General features: G+C 33.3%; 2 protein-coding genes and 1 long non-coding RNA gene across 8 annotated transcripts in view; 2 read left to right on the top strand and 1 right to left on the bottom strand.

Moving 5' to 3' along the window:
• The first annotated feature begins 760 nt into the window (after positions 1-760).
• On the top strand, positions 761-14079 carry LOC143259667 (uncharacterized). The gene is made up of 5 exons (XM_076522931.1): positions 761-1050; positions 4806-5049; positions 7145-7243; positions 11633-11758; positions 13336-14079. Exons 2-5 carry the CDS (start codon positions 4884-4886, stop codon positions 13425-13427), a joined length of 483 nt encoding a protein of 160 aa, XP_076379046.1. The 5' UTR covers positions 761-1050; positions 4806-4883; the 3' UTR covers positions 13428-14079.
• On the bottom strand, positions 6498-8530 carry LOC143259668 (uncharacterized). Its single transcript, XR_013033675.1, has 2 exons — positions 8351-8530; positions 6498-7483 (listed from the first exon to the last, which is right to left on the bottom strand). It is a non-coding gene; the product is annotated as an uncharacterized LOC143259668 (long non-coding RNA).
• Positions 14080-18111: 4032 nt separating the features above from the next.
• Positions 18112-19303, top strand: part of LOC143259661 (E3 ubiquitin-protein ligase RNF220) — a 225366-nt gene continuing 224174 nt past the window's right edge. For 3 of the 6 annotated variants that reach the window (XM_076522916.1, XM_076522917.1, XM_076522921.1), the window contains exon 1: positions 18349-18955. In XM_076522916.1, coding sequence (XP_076379031.1) covers positions 18902-18955 — 54 coding nt within the window. In that variant the 5' untranslated portion in view covers positions 18349-18901. Of the gene's footprint in view, positions 18312-18348; positions 18956-19075; positions 19256-19303 lie in introns of those variants that run through there. The other 3 variants (XM_076522920.1, XM_076522922.1, XM_076522919.1) reach the window with 3 other exon arrangements.

The raw sequence follows: 19303 nt of genomic DNA on the forward strand, positions 1-19303 counted from the left end.
GATTGATTATCCTTATGTTTCTACAGAAAGATGCTAAAAGAGTCATAAGACGAAAACTTCGCTAGCTTAAGAAATTAATTTTTGATTCTTTTGGTTTTACATATTGTAGCAAAGTTGAATTATTTCCTGACAATAGTACAATTTTCTGGAGACAGTGCTGTTAAATTCTTGAAAAGTGAATGTCTATAAGAACGAATATAGTTCAATTAATCAAAACTGTTGGCACTGTTTTAAAAAGTCATTTCATTTTACGGACAAATAATAAAATAATTCGAAGAAAGATCATTTGGTGTTTTAATCGTGGGGATGACTCCTAAAAAAACATTTTTTCTAGTAAATATTTTTACTTTTGAGAAATAGTGATAATATAAAATATTATCACTATATATCAATAGTGATAATATAAAATATTATCACTATATATCAATAGTGATAATATAAAATATTATCACTATATATCAATAGTGATAATATAAAATATTATCACTATACATCAATAGTGATAATATAAAATATTATCACTATTAATAATAGTAATATAAAATATAAATTATATTTCAGTTAATTATGCAGAATCAACTTTAAAAAGAGTTAACGTCCACGTGAGTCTCTTACCGACAGGAAAAGTTCATAGAAAACAGTTGTACAAGTGTTCGGATAAGGGAAGTTCTATTGTATAACAATAGAAGGCGGTCTGCTCTAGCAGCGGTGCCGTACTAAGCGCACTATACGACGATGGCGGAGGTGCCTAACACTCTTTTCAGCCCTCGGCCAGCAGTTCAACGTTGTCTGTAGTGTTCGACGGTTGCTCGTCCTCGGACACGTTGCCTTTCCTTGCCGCCGTATTCTCTGCATGGTGTTTTCTACGTTTCATAAGCAACGTAATAATTCATAAAACTATTCATGGAAGCTTTTGTACTGTCAATTCCTGCTGCTGCGAATGTGGTACAACGACGCGTTCCTCGGAATAACGATCTGCTTTCTTTGTGTCAGTGAAACATTTGCGAGAAACTGTAATAAATTATTCGCGGTGAGCGAAATATAGTAATGGTAAGAATATCAATATTGTTTTTACAATTTATTTCGCTAAGCAACGAGAAAGCGACCGTGCATGCTGAGAAATTTCATGAAAAATAAATCACACGTGTTGTTGAGTGATAATACTGTGTTACGAAAAATAATTGTTGATATTTCGATTAATTTTGGAATGACATTTTTTGTACATGGAAGATATAAGAAGTGGGAACGTACATATCTATGTATATATGCATATATTTGGAGCTGTCTAAGAAACATCATCGATAACGACGATCATTTCTCTCATAGGCTTTACTCTTCTTTTCGTAATAACAGCGAAAAAAAGGGAGATAATTCGCCGGGATCAGAGTTTAAACGGAGATAAGCGTTCTGTTCTCAAAAATATAAGGGAAAGTCTCCTCTCCGAAGATAAGGAGTCTCTGTTTTAGTGAAAACTAAAAACATTCGCGTGTTTTTAACTCAAGCACCTTGTCTCGTTACAATGTACGAGATAACAAGATAGAGGCTTCTTTCGTCATGAAAGAAAAACGTTTGTTTGTTAATTACCTGGTGGTGAAACATGAATCGGGCTGCTTCATTAAAACTGAATGCAACTTTTCCGCTCAGCAATGCTGTTGTGAACAGTTTCTGCGAAAGGCGCGAAACTGAATTTTATTCAACAAGAAATATAATTTATTTAATAATAAAATAGGTAATTTCAAAGGAAGAACAAGTGACCGATTACAATCGGTTATAATTGTTTTTTAAAACTTTAAGGGACTAATAACTAGACTGTGAATTTTATGTATTTAGTATGAACAAAATCGAGCAGATGAATCTTGTAACGGCAGAAAAATTAAACGAATTAAACAGTGCACGGCACTTGATAAAGAAAGGAAGACATCTCTGTTTGGCGTCTGATTCTGGCTACTGATGCGGACAAATTTTACTTGTAATAGGATTATTCAATTCAACAATGAGGAAACAGTGCTCGCAATTGCTCTATTTGGAGTAGAAGCTGTAACACGTGCCACGGCATTCCACTCATAAAACACAACATAAAAGAATGGAAAAAATACGCCCACAGTCAGTTTAGACGTTCTAAACCATGTTCAGTTCCTCGTGGTAGAAGCTTGTTCTACTATAAAGTTACAAGACAAACACAGTTTGCTCGGTACAGCGTTATTCTTCGTGCTCCGCGCCTTCTTCAACGTCTTCAGAAATCGAGTACGCTCGTGACATAATTTCTTAAACGAATATTACCTTAACTAACGTTCAGGCTACTTCGGTGTAGTCTGTCGCTTTAAGTACTGGCGTTCTTTGAGTTTTGCTAAAGAAGCAGCGAAAGCTGCGTACAGAAAATGTGGATAAAATCAACAGGAAGGCATTCCACGGTGCCACCTTGATCCGAACAGTCAAGATATCCGTGTTTCGCGTACAGAGCCCTTAATTGGACTTAATTAACGATCGCCCGTCTTTGTCGTTAGGCTGTGACTCAGAAACGACTGTAACTTCTAGTACTTACCTTACTTTATTTTTACGTTACTCTTGCTTACCCTCTGCAGTTTTTGACCGGTTTCACGAGCACTTTGAACGTAGTTAGACTTCTTGCACTTCGGAAACAAATTCCATTAAGAGTTTCATCAATCGCCTGACCACGTTCGCCTGAATGAGATCGAAATGTTACACTTTTTCTCATTCATGTAAATCTACAGTGACAACGATATTTGTGCATTCAAAATGCACCACGCAGTTAAAATGCGTTGAACAAGTATTCCTTAAGCATAATATACTAGTTGCATCGTCCGTTTTACTATAGTTGAAAAACTTTATGAAATAAATTACGTATACCTCATTAATCCATTTTCATCGTCAAGAAATATTTTAAGTACTTTTTATAATGCAAGATTGAAATATTTGATTTTATACCGATTTGATTGTCAAAGTTCAAGTGCCATGTATGCTTAGTTGCAGATCTAGCTTTTGGTAGTATGCAAGAACTTATTTAAAAAGCAGATTTTTTGACAAAAATCCAAGTATCGAAACGGTGGCAGCAGCTTGTCGTTCGTGCTAGGGTCAGGAAAGGATGAATCATTCCCGAAATGAAATGAATTACGCGATCGATATCAGAACCTCTAGCATTTGAGTCAACCGTGTGTTTCGCGTGCAGACGACAACATTGAAACGCCGGCTTAGTCTGAACAATAGATCTCGAGATAAGATGATGTAATTATTTAATATTATCATGAACTTGTATTGCAATTACGTTTGACGTTGTCTTCCGTATAGTTGCAAAAATTAGGTACACTAACACGTATTTTTTTTTTGATAGGATCATGTCGTTGAGTTGATTTGTTTAATGATTCTGTTTGTTCTTTTATTACGAGCTGTGACTTACGTAATAAATGTGTAACTTCGTGCTCAATTAATTAGTGTGACTAATAATCCTGGATTTCCAAATTTTATTAACTTTTACAATTGCTCTTTATTCCGAAATTACAGTTTTACGCGTGTAAATATGAATTTGGATCAACTTTATTAAATTCATTAATTGAAAAGGAATTCAAAAGGAATGAACGGAATTCAAAGTAAAGTATAATACAATGTTTAGACGAAATATTTTAAACTATTTCATGTAATAAATCGTTGAAGTTTGATTAAAATATAAGCAACGCATGATCGTAATTAAAAAAGACTACAGTATCGAGTACAAAAATGGAAATCAAAAGAATTTTTAATGATGAAACGCTTAATGCCCATCAAACTGATCAGGATTTGTTACGAATTTGGATGTATAAAATTCTACAATATTATTCGCCACGAACAATGAAAATATTTAGTATGAACTGTGAGAATAGCTTGGAAATAACGAATAAAGTACGATAATTCATTCGGAAACGGAGGATCTTTTTTAGGATTTACCTTGGATCAGAGGATGATGATATAGCAATCGTTATCGTTTCTATGACACTGTCCCGTCGCATTCTTATCCTGTAATCTTGCATACACTTCCGGTTGCGACAATCACTATTATACAGTATACAGTATACGGTATAGTTATACAGTATAGTATACTATGAGTATAAAAAGTGTTTGGATACTGAAGAAAAAGAGTACAAAACTATTTAAGTGGAAACTAAAAAATAACAGCAATCATAATTTCGATGAAATCTCTCAAGCCAAAAATTTTGTAATAACTCATTTTAAGCGCACAATGCTATCTGTTGCTGAATTATCATGCTTATTATTATTACACTTGGAACTAGCTTCTTTTTAGTAACCGAGTAAAAGACCACTTTCTTCAAAAATGGATTATGATCTATAAAAGTCTGTAAAAGCGGAACTGCCACTATAATGTTTCAACCTCATCAATTATATTATCCAATGACGAATAAACTGTGGATTTTATGCATTTATGAAATTTGCCACGAAACAGTGAAATCTGCAGAAGAATATAAGATCATATTTTTAAGAAAATATATAAATATTTTACTCTCTCGTTTTCTGCAATCTTTGCAGAGAATTTGTATTTTGTATAGAGACCCTGAGCTTAGCGATGCGAAACGACTTTTTTTTATTTGTGCTTGGCACATCAAATTCTAAAATAAAAATCGCCTATTATTAGAAAAGCACAAAAACTTAATAATAAATGCTTAAAATAATTAATAATAAAATAATTAATAATAAAAATAAATAATTAATAATAAAAATAATAAACTTAAAATAATTAATAATAAATAAATTATATAAGCCCAGCAACTTAATAATAAATGTATCTTTGCTCGAAGGACCGAATCGGAGTGGACTTCGCGTGATCAGAACGTGGTGGCCCTTGCCCTTAAAGATGTCGAGGAAGAGGTCTTAGTATGAACCACGCCGCCGCATTCAAAATTCTGATACTGTTGCTAAACCTCGGCAATCTCAAGTCGATCACAGTGGTGAACCACCATCCGGACGAAGAGTATTTTTTGGAACATGAAGTTCCCTACGCGGATGCAATCGCCGAGGCGAAGAAGCTGAAAGTTTACCCCGGTACGAAACCTGCGGATCACACTGTACACACAAACATACACGCACACAGACACATTGAAAGTGTTACATTCGGCTCCTTGTCCGACTTCATTCTACGTCTGGTCTATAAAGCATCTTTACGAAGCACAGAAATCTATTTATCTTTCCTCCGAGAATAACTTTCCTTTGATCCGTTTAAACGGCTACTTCGGCTTGTATCCCCGTCCACCGACTTAACTTCATCAGCTTCCCGTTTTGTTAATCAATCTTTATGTTTTCCTGTATTGCAGCCGGTATGGATGAAAAAGGTACCGCAATCGCGATAGACGTATCCGATAGTACCCAAAGTCTGTTGCGATTATCTGCATGCGCGATACCGGAGGACAGACTATTATTGGCCTATTCGCGATGTCTGAAAATTATCGAGCATCCGAACTAATCGTTTATTTCTCCAACATAGCATTACAATCGACAGGATATAGAAGCCAAGGTTACCTCCGCTGTTAGCGACACGAAACTAGCCAGCGATTTGTTTAGCTTCTGATCCTTACAGTAATTTAGAAAATCGTAACTGACCGTAATGTTGGCAACCACTACGCTGTAATCCAGTTGTTTCTATCGATCCTTCAATTTTGCTTGTTTCTTTTTATCAATCCGATCGATTTCAGTTCTCGCAGGAAACAGACGTTTTATAGCAAATAAGAAAACACGTAGAACGGTTAATTTTATGTTTTACAAGAAACAGACATTCTATTTCAAGTATAAAAACATGGAGACGCGTTTATACTAACCCGTATGTACAAGTCAAAGAAATATTTTATAAAATGTACATATGTAAGAACTGATATTTTAACAAACGATTGATCATTAAATAAATCGAACAAAATTGAACAAAAATTCTTTTCGATTTAGTACATTTTTATTAGTCTGGTTTATGTTTTTGTTACACACAAGGATACAAATAATATTAAAGTTTCTCTTGTGGTCTTTACGATAACAGAGTAGACGACAATAAATAAATAAGAAAAATACTGTTTGCACATTTCAGTAGAAGTTTAGAGTCTGGTTTTAACTACCGTTAAGGATTATTTAGATTTGTAAATAACGTAATGGAAAGTAGCATTTATCTGTGACCGGTGAATGTGCCGGTATGCAAAAGCAATATCGCGAATAATGCCATCAGCATCGTGCATGCACACAACGCGATTTCAAAACAATCGCGTGAAACCTCGAGACACCAATTACCATGAATCATGCTAATATTCCGTCAGTTTAATACGATTGTCTCGTATTTTAATAATGGTGCCTGGAATCGTGGATAGCGATGCGTAATTTTAAATTGTTCAATTAAAACAGTAGATGCGTAGTATGTATATAATTTTTAAGGTACGCAACGTTTTTCCAATACTTCAACTGTATGGTGTATGGCTGTGACCTAAATGCTTTCTCCTTAGTGTTACCGTAAACGGTTGTCCGCTTTTTCACAGCTAATTTATATTTCCTAGTTAATGGCTCAGAGTTACAGTAGATTGTTATTTAAGCGACAAATCAGCGCGAAGAAATCGCATGCGTAATTCGGAAGATTATATTACAGTTGCACATTTTATTTTAGCGAACACAATTTTTAAACCGAGAAAGAATGTAGGAAATTATATGATTTGAACAGTGATGAGTGTCCTCAAAGGTTCAATGATGTATGATATACAAAAGTATGCACGTCTTGAACATACGTCAATTTAGTCCAGATATTTGTTACAAATTAGATGCTCTGAATAATGGAAGTATTTTTCTTCAATCAATCATGTACTTCTTTAACCGATCGCAGAAAAATTGAACTGCAGATTGTGTTGCAGTGACTTTTGTCTGAATCGATTATTTCACATAATACCAGAATAAGGGAAATTATGAAATTAATGTTCGTCATTGCAAATAATTTCGTAGTATATTATAAATTCCTAACGAACACAGATATATAATAGCCCACACAGTCTGACCACAATATTTATCTATTTCGTTTAACTAGTTTTCCACGGTAACTTCACTGTAGCGTTCCGATATAAACAACGAAAGATACGAAATTCCCAAATGGTCATATGTCATTATGATACTTTTCTAGGACCCATTCCGGGATGCAAGCCTTGCACAAGTTCAGAGATGGCTTACTGCACAGATGATGTTATATACGATCATTGTTGTTGCGATGGTAGCTTCAACGGTGAGTATTGCAATAACCTTGCTTCTTCAGACATTATTTTGTGTATCGCAAGAAAAACCAATTTATACTTGTTTATCGTGTTTACAAGATTCCTTGTTCTTATTTTGATCGGTCCTTGTAATATGGAACAATTGCCTTGATATCACACGGTTTCTTCTTTATTAGCTTTCCAATTACGTATCGGTCACGTATTGTGGTGGTGTTGTTACCGTCCTTCGCTTATTTCTCCATAGAAATTACCTGAAAACAGCAGTCGCGTGTAGACAATTCATGCGTAAAGAATTGACCGTGCAAACATTGACGACTCGATTACGCAACGCTTTTGTACGGAAATTTCGAATAACCATAATGGAACTGTAATTGTCGCAATGCCTATAATTCGTTCAACAGAGTAACAGATCTCGTAATCTGAATCGTGGACATGTGATTAAAATCACATGAATGCACGTCCTACTGTGTCGTGTTTCGTAAAAATACAGTGGCAGAACACGAGTGATAATACAACAATGCCATCAACGAAATAGTTGTTTCAATGAGGAAAACGTGAGCATTACAAGTAACGAGTCTATTGCGATCGAATTGTTGATTTTTCTTTATAATAAAGAAAAAGTAATATAACAGTATTATTAAGTTTCTTTGATGACATCCCCATCAAATAAATGTCAAAATAAAGAAGACTTGTAATAGTGATTTCCTTGAATCAAATAATAATTTGAATTGATTTTAAGAGTGCTTTTTAATGATCGATGGAATTCTCAATTATATTTACAAATATACATTCGCAAGAACTACTGTCTTAGCTAAATGAATCGAACTATAAAGATCAAATGCATCAATTGAGAGAGAGAGAGAGAGAGAGAGAGAGAGAGAGAGATGTAATGACAAAGAACACTGATTTTCTTGAATTATGAAACGATTAACACTCACAAAGTAAGTGTTCCGACATGCAAAAGGGTCTTCATTACTTAACAGTCGAGTGTCTTTTCCCCATAGTTTTCAAAGTAAGGGTTTAATTACGATGGGGGAAGAACTTTAATTTGGAATCGGTAAGAGAAATGCATAAACTTAGCGACACCATTAAATACAGCTGGACGGAAAGACAATCACCTGTTCAGGAACTTATCGTTAGCAGCCAGAATCCATCCTTGTTTTTCACACGCACGTTAATGTCACAGGTATATGATGGTTATACCGGGTGACTAACACGAAACAATAGCGTGTCTGCTAACAGTGCTACTTCGTATTCCAAGCGGTCTTCCACCGAACTCTTTACACGACTATCGGTCATCGGCCTCTAAATCTATTTGCTTAAATTTCTGATTAGCATATCGCCGCGCGACCTTGCTTCGTAGAACCGACAACGAAATAATATTTCATAAATAAGTCATTAGACTTTATACGTTATGACTAATTCGCTTCTCATCCATATGTATACTTGTGCACTTGTGCATCATTGCCGAACGTTTTTTGCGATTCTTGCTTACGATCATCCGTTAGAAATTTTAAGCACGCTATCACAATTCTTCATTAACAACACCGTGACATGTCTCAGCATTATAATTTTCTATTAACAATACTGTCATGTGTGACAGTATTATAATTCTTTGTTGACAAGTAAGATTTATAGGAGAAATATTTTAAATACTATTTCATATAGATATGTATACGTATTTTGATAATTTCCGGTATAAAATAACATATTTCAACTTTGTGTCAGAAATGGTACGTACTATATTTCCTGGCAATGAAAATGGATGTAAAATGAACATAAAATCGTTTCGAATGGCAGTATATCTCTGCAGATTAAACTATATTAACATACTACATATTCGGAAGTGTACGATAAGCGTTTAACGAGTCCGATAACGATACGAAAAATTTAATGCCAGCATATATTATTGTGATAAACTTTTTGGTCAGAGCCCATGCCACAAGTACTATTGTCATAGTTTATAATCTGCAACGAAAATGACTTTTACGAAACTCAACGACTGATCTTTGCTCTTCAAATTCTTGAGAACATACTGATTTTTTTCACACGTTATTCTAACACTTTGAAAATGTTATAAATTTATGAGTATTTTTCTTTTGTACTTTGAATAATTTTTCTAAGAACATTTCCTCTGAACTTTTAAATAACTGTTTACTTTTCGTTACAAATCGAATGAAAAACAGTTCACAATATATATTTATGAATGTCAGTGCAAATAAATTCGGAATTTGGAATTACTATTTTGATTAGCGCAAATACTCCGCAAAGATTTAGGTACACGCCCAAATTGTTGTTTATTTAAGTACAGTGATTGTAATATTAAGAATTTCCTGGCAAAAGTGCGAACGATTGTGTAACATTTCGATATTCACAACACAATATTCGACAAGTGGATACGCGAATAGCAGTAACAATGACAGTAGCAATAAAGTTGCGTTACTGCACGCACCACGCAGCACGTATCGAATACGTGAGTTCGTTTCGATCAGTCATACGAATCGCACATTCTGCCTTATACTTTTCTATTCGACTGGAACGATTAAACCGTTGTGCGGCGCCGTTGAAATCGTTGCCGATGCTGAGAGAAACACAAATTACGTAGGGATTAACCGCGAACGTTTATCTAAATTTCTATTTTTATAAACACATTTAAAAAATGCGAAATTAAATAAAATTTCGCTACTTATAATATTCTAAAACTATATTAAATTTTCTAATTGTTTGTTTCTGATCAATTTCTAAACAACTTCTATTAATTATGAATGCGTGAAGATCATACTAAACCTAAAGATTATTTAAGAAAAATCTTTATACAGATCGTATATAAATTCTACAGAGTACGAAAGAGATGTGATACACTCAAACAACCACAAAATGCTGTTACGTTTAAATAATATTTTGGATCTCAAAAGTAACTGAATATATAATACATTGGAGATTCTAAAATAAATTAACAGCGATTTTCTTGAAATTATAATTTACACGTAGTAAAAAAGGACGCGGAAAGAGGATGCGAAAAGTGATTCGTTCTCGTTTTAGTGTTGTGCTTTTGAAAAAAATAGTTTTTATAAAATTAAAATATTGTGAAACAGCTGTTATTGCTAGTCGAGTACAGTTGAGGTAAATAAATGTAACAAAGTTTATAGAAATTTTATTTCTATTGATTTTCGTTCATACAGTTTGCAGACAGTTCTATGTTGTTCTCACAAGAGAAAACGAGTTGTAGAAAATGTAATCCGTGTACACGAAACCATAATGAAGCCATTCTATTTCACTTTGCAATCATCACTGTTATCTGCAAATGAAGCAGCGAGATATAACTTGTCCCACATATACGAACTGTCTTAAAGTTTCAAATAATTGCATTTCAATACTTGCGAAGCAACATTTTTATAAAAATCGACCGGGATTAAAATTAATATATAAAATGGTTTCCTTTTTACACAGTGATATGAATCTTACACAATATGAATCTTTTCTTAAGATGTCTATTTAAATAATTGTCTATTATTGCAAATCGTTTGCGAACGAAGAATAGCAATTACGAAACAATTAGGAAAGGTTGATTTCTTTAAAATGCAGTACAAATTAAAATTTGATGTACGTTTAATTTGAAAACTCAAATTGGCATCCGTGAACGAGAAGCTCTGTCAATAAATTCAATTTATCGTTGCCAGGTAGTTATGTTGTCCGGAACTGAGACAGAACCGGAAACCCTCGGCAACACGTTACGTGCGTTGGTTAATCGACCCAAGTACAAAACCGGTCAGTTATCGCGATATTTCGTTTCGTATTCGATGGTTTCATCGACCGTAGAAACGATATGTCAAACAAGAATTTTTATCATATTTTATTTCAAAACTTTAAACCGGATTGGTTCAGCTTTACCGACCAGAGCGCATGATCTTCGGATAATTGAACAATTGTAGCGATTCAAATTGTATCTGGCGAAATATTTTAGTATTCAGAGTAAAACAATTTTTTATCTTTAAAATTTATTTGATTTCGATATTTTCATCTGGTTACTTTTTAAAGTTTATTACTGTGTCGAACTAAATTTATATATAAACTATTAGTGGCAGTATAGACTTTTTAAATTTTCTGTTCTTGTATAGAGTTATTGATCGTATAGATAAATGAACGTAAAGTTTTAATAACATGAAGTAGAGTTTTTAAAGTCAATAATATAATCAATCAAGCTTTTCATTTTCATATAATATATATAGCTATTCTGATTGTACAAAGTTAATTGGAGACAACTCATTTTTACAACGAATGAAAACGTTGCAAACATCCCGTGTATTTCTAACGTTTCTGTGATTTTCATTGATCGCGACTTTTTCTCATGCAAAATAGCAGAGATCGTGTTTCGTATATTTATCAGTCTATTGTTTTAGAGGTATTCCCTTTCGTCAAGCACACTTGTCGCGTGGGACCAGAAGAATGCAAAGTGCATGCCGGGGACTGCGCTGAATACGCGAGGTTACGGGAATGCTGTTGTCATTCCTATTTAGCTTCTTACTGTAAGTATTACTTTCTTAATTGCACGTCTCAGTCGCGTACAATAATTAACGAAACTACTTAGTTACCGATGTACACTGCTGTCCAGAAATTAGTGGACAACTGATTGTTTTCACGAAAATAAAGATCGTGACAAAATCCCAAATTCATAACACGAGTTCACTCAACATTGTTTATTTTTTGTTTATTACAATTACTAGACGAATATTGGACTCCTGTGACAGAAATAAGTAGATCAAATATGAAACGAAAATATTCAAATATTAGTTTTCACGGATATTGTTGCATTGTCTTCGACAGAAATAAATTCTCTGATTCTTGCAGTCGGTGCAGAAAATTTTTTCTTCCATAAAGATTTATAGCCTGATAAATTGATCTATTTTAATTTATTCATTGAACACATTTTTCGAAAAAGTTTGTCATCTTACTGAAAGATTTATTTTTCGATGACAAAATTTCCTCATACGTGTTACATGATTATTAAAGATTTACAAGATTAGCACAATTTTTGTAACATTTAAAACTTGTGTACATTTCCTAGATGCTTTCATTTTAGAGATGATCATTTACTTGATCGTCTTGAAGTTCCGGTCATCGAGCGCAGCTGTTTCACGGATCATTGATCGGGAGACTCCCAGAAGTGGGAAAAATTTCAAATGTTAGATTTTCAATGAACAAAAATGAGGGATTTTCGCGGTGTTATTGTGTTTAAACTATAAAGCACATCGATCGAAATTGAATGCATCATCAGGCCAAATGTTATCGTCACTGAAATGATTCAAAGAAGATGTTACTTATCGTACAATGAGTTGTACAATCGAGTGCAATACAAACTCTTTGTAGGACAATTAACAGAACAGATCGATACGATTATGAGCGATTGTTAAATGATCATTTATATGGATTGTGATTAGCGGCTGTCATCTAACAAATTAATATTAAGTATACGATTATAAACGTCATACGGTTAAGAAATATATAGTTATACAATATTTTCGTTTTACTTTCTAACATTAGAACTATGACTTTTTGTTTTCTGATTATTGTGACCGCAAAGGTGCATTTTTGAAAAATTCTTTCGACATATAATTATGGTTAATAGACCTTACAAATAATGTTCTATTATTTTCGACTGATTGAGACGATTCAAATCATATTAAAATTGAAGAAAAATACAAAATAGTTAATGTAGGGAACGGTTGAAAGTACTATCAGAGCTAAAACCTGAAGGACAGGCGGTGTTTGATGATTTGGAATGGTTAATGTAGTAAATCAGACTGTACACGACTGATTATGGAGGATTACACAACTAATTCTGTTCTCGAATGATAGAGTAGAGTTAGTTGGACTTCCTCTGAACGTTAGGGAAAAGCAATTATCTTATCGAGAGACCATATGGGTATACGTACAGTTTTTAAATGTTTGAATAGAACTAGTGTGAAACTTCAGTTACTAAAAATATTGAAGAAAGATGTTTCGATTTTGAAATTTTTTTGAAATTTTGATTTTTCGTTTTGCAATCTAGTTATAACTGCGTCACAAATACTTTAATTGTTATTAATAAAATGTTTGTTTTCAGGGAAAGATTTGGCGAATAATGCACAGTCGTATCCAGCCGCGTGCGTTACAAAGTTCCTGGCGATATTAGTGGTGCTTAGGTTACTCGTCTAGCCGACACAAATACCAAATATTTTGTATGATATGAATTATCTTAATAAATTATTTTTTCACGAAAATACCAAGAATACAACGAACTAGAATGTGTACAGATTTGATAACAGTTTCGATTTGGCAATATTTGTACTTTTTTACAGACCAACAGAACAATACATATCGATTGATAAAATTCGACGATCTTTGTAAAAACATGTATCTTGTAAAATCTTTGTAAAATTCTTTTATCAATTTTTGCTACTCTTAAAAATTGGATGGTTGTAATTAGTATGTGCGTGTTTCATTTTGTTAGAGAACTTATAGAATGTTATAAAATACACTTGGTGTCGTAAGAATAAAGTTATGAGAATATATTTCACTGTTAACGAAAGTTACAAAAACATATGGATGTGCACGAGGAGTTGGCAATAATGTGGTAGAAAGTGAATCGATATTCTTAATTAGATGACTCTTGTAACATTTGTTTGTAAACTTATTGTTTTTTATATACATATAACCGGTTTTTATCTCCAAAAGATGGCAAACGTTAGTAGCATGTGAAACAATCTGGTTCGCGCAAATTTATTAAACATGTGCGTAAATAATATTCCAAATATTGTCTTTGTGATATGTAATGTAAGACGAAAATAAAAATTCACACACAGAAAAATGCATTGTACTATTCAATTAGAATCTCGCAATTTTGTGGAAATAAATATTTCTGGGATATTATCGTCGGAAATGTATTACGGTAAAATTATTTAATTAAGAACTTCTGTATTCTGTGAAATAATATCTTATATCACTAACAAGGTCTAAGTATAAGCATAAACGAAACATATACAGAGAAATAACATCATAGACGTGGTATTAAAGTAGACTGGATATCATATGGGGTTTAAAATATTATCATACATATTTTATATAAACATCGACAATTTAAATTCTCACAAATCTTAAGAAATATCTATTATTCCAAATAATATAATTTATCTTTTTAAGATAATCAAACAAATGTAGATAGAAATTAAGGAAATAATAAAGAAGACATAATAGCACAAATTGATCGACGAATGAATTCATCATTTGTGGCTTCCTGATATTTATAACAATTTCGTTTATTCAAGATATGGTTAAGTACTGCCTTGGATATTTTGCCATTTAATTTGTTAATGAAAATACATAATTAATAACATTAAACATACAGAGTGATTTTTATAGCATGGATGTGTCGAAAAATTGTTGCATCTATTGATAGATTTATTATTTCTAGCTATTTAATGATTATAAGATTCTTTTCCTAATAATACGTTCCAGTATTCTCTCGTCTGTTTTACAATCTTTTTTACAATCTTCGAAATTGGAAATAACATGATGACGGTTATATCCAATGCATATTTCGGCATTGTTCATAGCGGGAAAATGCTTAAACTACTAGAAACATTACCGACAGAGAAAACAGTATTGTAGCAGATATAGATAATAAAATTTCCTATTTTGTCGACAGTTGTTAGTTTCCTATTTTATCGAGGAAGTAAGTATTGATTTGTCATTAAATGATTTAATAAAGGTTTTGTCACTTTGTAAATATTAATTCAATTTTTCATTGTTACATACCAACGTACAGTTTGTAATAATTCTCGAAAGATTGAACATCATTATCCAAAACGAAAATAATTTATTTATTAACTTAATAATTTCATGTCAATATATTTAAATTAAAAATAATTTACTTGATACTGGTTCAGATATTTCATTACTGCTAAGAAAAATATTTTAAAAAGTATAGAACAGCAACCAATCCTGCACTATTCGTTGCAAATGGTTCTGAAATTAAAACATGTGGTCAAATATTAACGCTAAACGTACCGAGCACTAAAAGTGACTGGTTTTTATCATCTTATAAAAGTTGTAAGATTGAAATTATTTAGACTTTGTTCAATTATTATTATTATTATATATGCTTGAATAAAGAAATGTAATCGATTATTGTGTCTATGATTTCAATAATCCTAAAATAGGTTTCTGATTTTTAGAAAATAGGAAATGATTTTTTCGAAATCCTATTCGAGGACTGTTCTTTAGTGTAATTAATTTGTTAAGATTAGGAGAGGGAGCTCAATTCAATTGCGAATTTCCTGCATCTGTATGTCTGTTATTGAAAGAATAATAACTATATATAAATTTATTACGACTACAAATAATTGTTCTGGTCAACTGTATAAGAGAATCGTTTATTTGTTGGAACAAATTTTCCATTTTCCGCGTGTTCGCTTTAATGAATAAACGTTTATTGTATGATATAGTATATGTATATATAAAAGGCATTCTGATGAGTATTCCTATGTACTTATATAATATTATTTTAATCTTCCTTTCGTCTTGTGTAATTTCATTACATTTTCTGCAAATACATTTTTCTTATAGGAAAGTTTAGTTCAGATGTTTCATCGGTAGATGGTCATAGTGTTTCTTTTAAAGGACCATAACTAATTGCATTCATGGCAATATGTATCGTTTCGCTACATAGTATCACTAAGAGTATTTTATAATTAAATACAATCAATTTTATAGTTACTGATTGTCAAAATAATTATTTCAACATTTTTGTGTTACTCGATGTCACCGTTCGATAGCGCCACCATTCCAATATTCTTATGTCTACTGATATCATCTGCCCTATCATTCTGAACATTTTACCGCCACAATGATTGGCGCTGATTTTTTATAGCAAATATTTCTTGTCAATATTTACGTTACGAACAAATCCGAACAAGAAGCTTTAATAAGCTTTTATACAATATGCTTTTAATGGTTTTAATTATTTTAATATATTAATAAATTAATATATTTTGTGTTTGATGTTATGTTTATTTCTGCATTCCATCTTTGGCTATGGATCCAAAAATATAAATAAAGTGCCATAAAAATAATATTTAGAACCACGAAATTAAACGTGGAATTAATGTGTACCAGTTCCTTTCAACTATGTTTATTGTAGATGATGAAAAAATATAAAAAGAGCGTTCTTTTAGCGATTTTATCCATATTTCCTCTTAAGTCTGAACTTATATGTAGAAGAATAATTGGTTTTTCTTTTTTTCTGCATTAATAAAAGGCAGATTTCCTTTCAGAATTGCGTATTGCCATTTCATTAGTTCCAAAATGGCTTTCTAGCTAATTGTATTTTTGTTATTTTCTATTTTCAAATACGTGCTATTTATAAACTTTTATCTATTTATAATAAAGAATAATTTTGTATTCCATTTATATAATCCCCGAAAATTTGTAATATACGTTTATGAATTTATGAAAAACACATACGTAATGTTCATGTCGCAATCTATTGGTTGATACTTCCCGAGTAGCTTTAATATTAGAATTTCTACTACAGATTAATTACTATCTTGACGTATGATGATTTACTTGTATTTTAAATTATATTATTCCCTGAAAATGTAATATTTTTACGTTCTTCAAAATATTAAAAAAGAACTTAGATATTTCATTAACTATACTATTTATACAAACCGCGATATTGCTTAGACATAACAAATTAACAAGGTCTAACGAATTATGATTATCATTTAATGATTTTTCTAAAAGATGTAACTCTTTACCATTCCCTTTATTACAAAAAATTCACTACCACAGAAAATACCTGTTATCCTACTTTTAGTACAACAAATGTTATTTGCAAAATGTATATGAGCATAATTTGCGTTTAATAAACTTAAAATAAAGTACATATTTTATATTATATAAAAAAGAATTATATTTATTCCGCAATTTAAACTTCAATTTTTCCATATACTATTTTCTACATTTAAATATGTTTTGGTTTTGCGTCGCAAAAATATAAACTTTTATTGTTCGTTTTCTCTTTTTTCACCTTTTTATATAGAATTTACAAGTAACCACCGTTTTATATTTCTTGTTTTTATATAAAACAATATTTGAAAACACCTCTCTATTCCACTAATTGGAATTTTTCATTCGAGTAATATTTTCAACAAGAGCTATTAAAAATAATTGCTTGAAATAATATATTCTTTTTCATGTAGGAAAAACCATTACTTCAATTAATATGTTATGTTGTCAAACTGATTCTACAGTGTATAAATGCTCGAATTACAAAAATGAGCTAAAGATTTATACAAAGCATTTTGAAAATGCTCAAAAACACAACTGAAATACACATTACATACATGTACCAAGCTGGTTGTAGGTAATATGTGAGGTTTTCCTTTAGGTCAGTTTCCGATCTAGTGATTCATATTTCAATCCAGTTTCAAGGAAATAAGAAATGACGGGTTTCTTTGCAGTGTCCCCCCAATACTTATTAATACAAGGAATTATTTAAACTAGTGACTCCATCGATACGACCTTAAATAACAATTTAAAATTAACCAGTATAACACAGTTCAGGAGTTTATTCGAAATACTGTCCGATCTAGCACAGTGTCTAGCGCAGTGAACAACACGCGACAATAATCCCACAACGTTTAGTATACGCAATAACAATGCATTCCTCTATCGTAATCGTGGCAATACTGTTGTAACGTATTCAAATGAAAAAGCGAAGATTATCGACTGGCACATGTTCACAGTTCCACAAAACTACCGAAACAACGAAGCTCGTGTTTCGTTCTCGAGATCGCGGCCTAAAATCTCGAGATGCTCCTAGTTACGTTGTTGACGTACGATTAAACGACGGTGCGCCGCAGTAGCGGCTGCGCGTCGGTTGTGTGCGCATGCCGCGCATGCGCGGTGTCTTAGTGCCGCTACAGTGGCGCCAGTAATGGCGGCGGAAAACACGCGCGCACGCCAGCACCGCCGCCGGTTTGTTTCTCCACGCCTCTACCTCGCCTCCACCACCGCCACCGTTCTCACGACTCGTGGGTAAGTATCCTAACACTCCAATCAGTCTGCACTCGCATGTCCACGAGGTTGCTCGCACAGGCTTGGCGCATTTCTTTCGCACTGACCCCTCTCCTGTACCTGGCTCACCACGTTTAGTGCATTTACCAGAGAGCCGTACTGAGTGAACCGAGCCACCAGTTGAGGTACTCGTCGGGTATTATCAGTCGCCGAGAGGTTAGGTCGGAGTGATCATCCGTGGCGGGCTTACGGGCCCATTTGAATTTGAATCCGCCGCGCCACTTTGTCGACAGTTTATTAACACCGTAAATAACGAGGCTTTGTGTCAACCCAACGATATACCAACAGCCTCGAACGACGCGTTCCCGACGACTGTCAAACAAGTTCCCGTCGGTCTGGCACAAGGTGGTTTTAGACGCGGCTGTCGGACCGCGTGACAGCCACGCGGTGAGGTTAGGTTTTGTTCGTCGCCTAACGCGCTCTTTTCGAACGGATTGCTCGCGACGTCGCTACGAAATCGATTTATGCGGTTGTTAGTGCAAACAGCTGGTGATAAGGACACGTTCCCTAAGAGACGGATAAGGACCATGAGATCCATGGAAATAGAGTGAATGTTTTCAAACGGTCGTATTTCGTGTAGTGACTTCTTCGGCGATCAGCAAAATGTACGTGTGATGGTGATTAATATACGTATCGTTTATTAAATTGCTACTCGTACACATATGTACACTCACTTTTGCCTACGTGTTCTTCTATGATAACGATGGAAGAGACGTTCTGTCGCGTTCGAGTGTGATCGAAATTACGTTAGCCTGTTGCGTCGTTGCGTTGCGGGTGTTCAAGTGTTGTCTCATATTCAGTGCTGATTGCTGATTAACAGTGTTTCAGAATATTGTTTTAACAACATTGTTTTACGATCTTCGAAGCAAATAACGTTTAGTTGTTACACAGTATTCCAAATGAAGGTGATTGAAATTTTTCTTCGCGATTTTGTGGAACTCTATTGTTTTGTT

Source organism: Megalopta genalis, chromosome 6 (assembly GCF_051020955.1).
Source record: "Megalopta genalis isolate 19385.01 chromosome 6, iyMegGena1_principal, whole genome shotgun sequence".
NCBI lineage: Eukaryota > Metazoa > Arthropoda > Insecta > Hymenoptera > Halictidae > Megalopta > Megalopta genalis.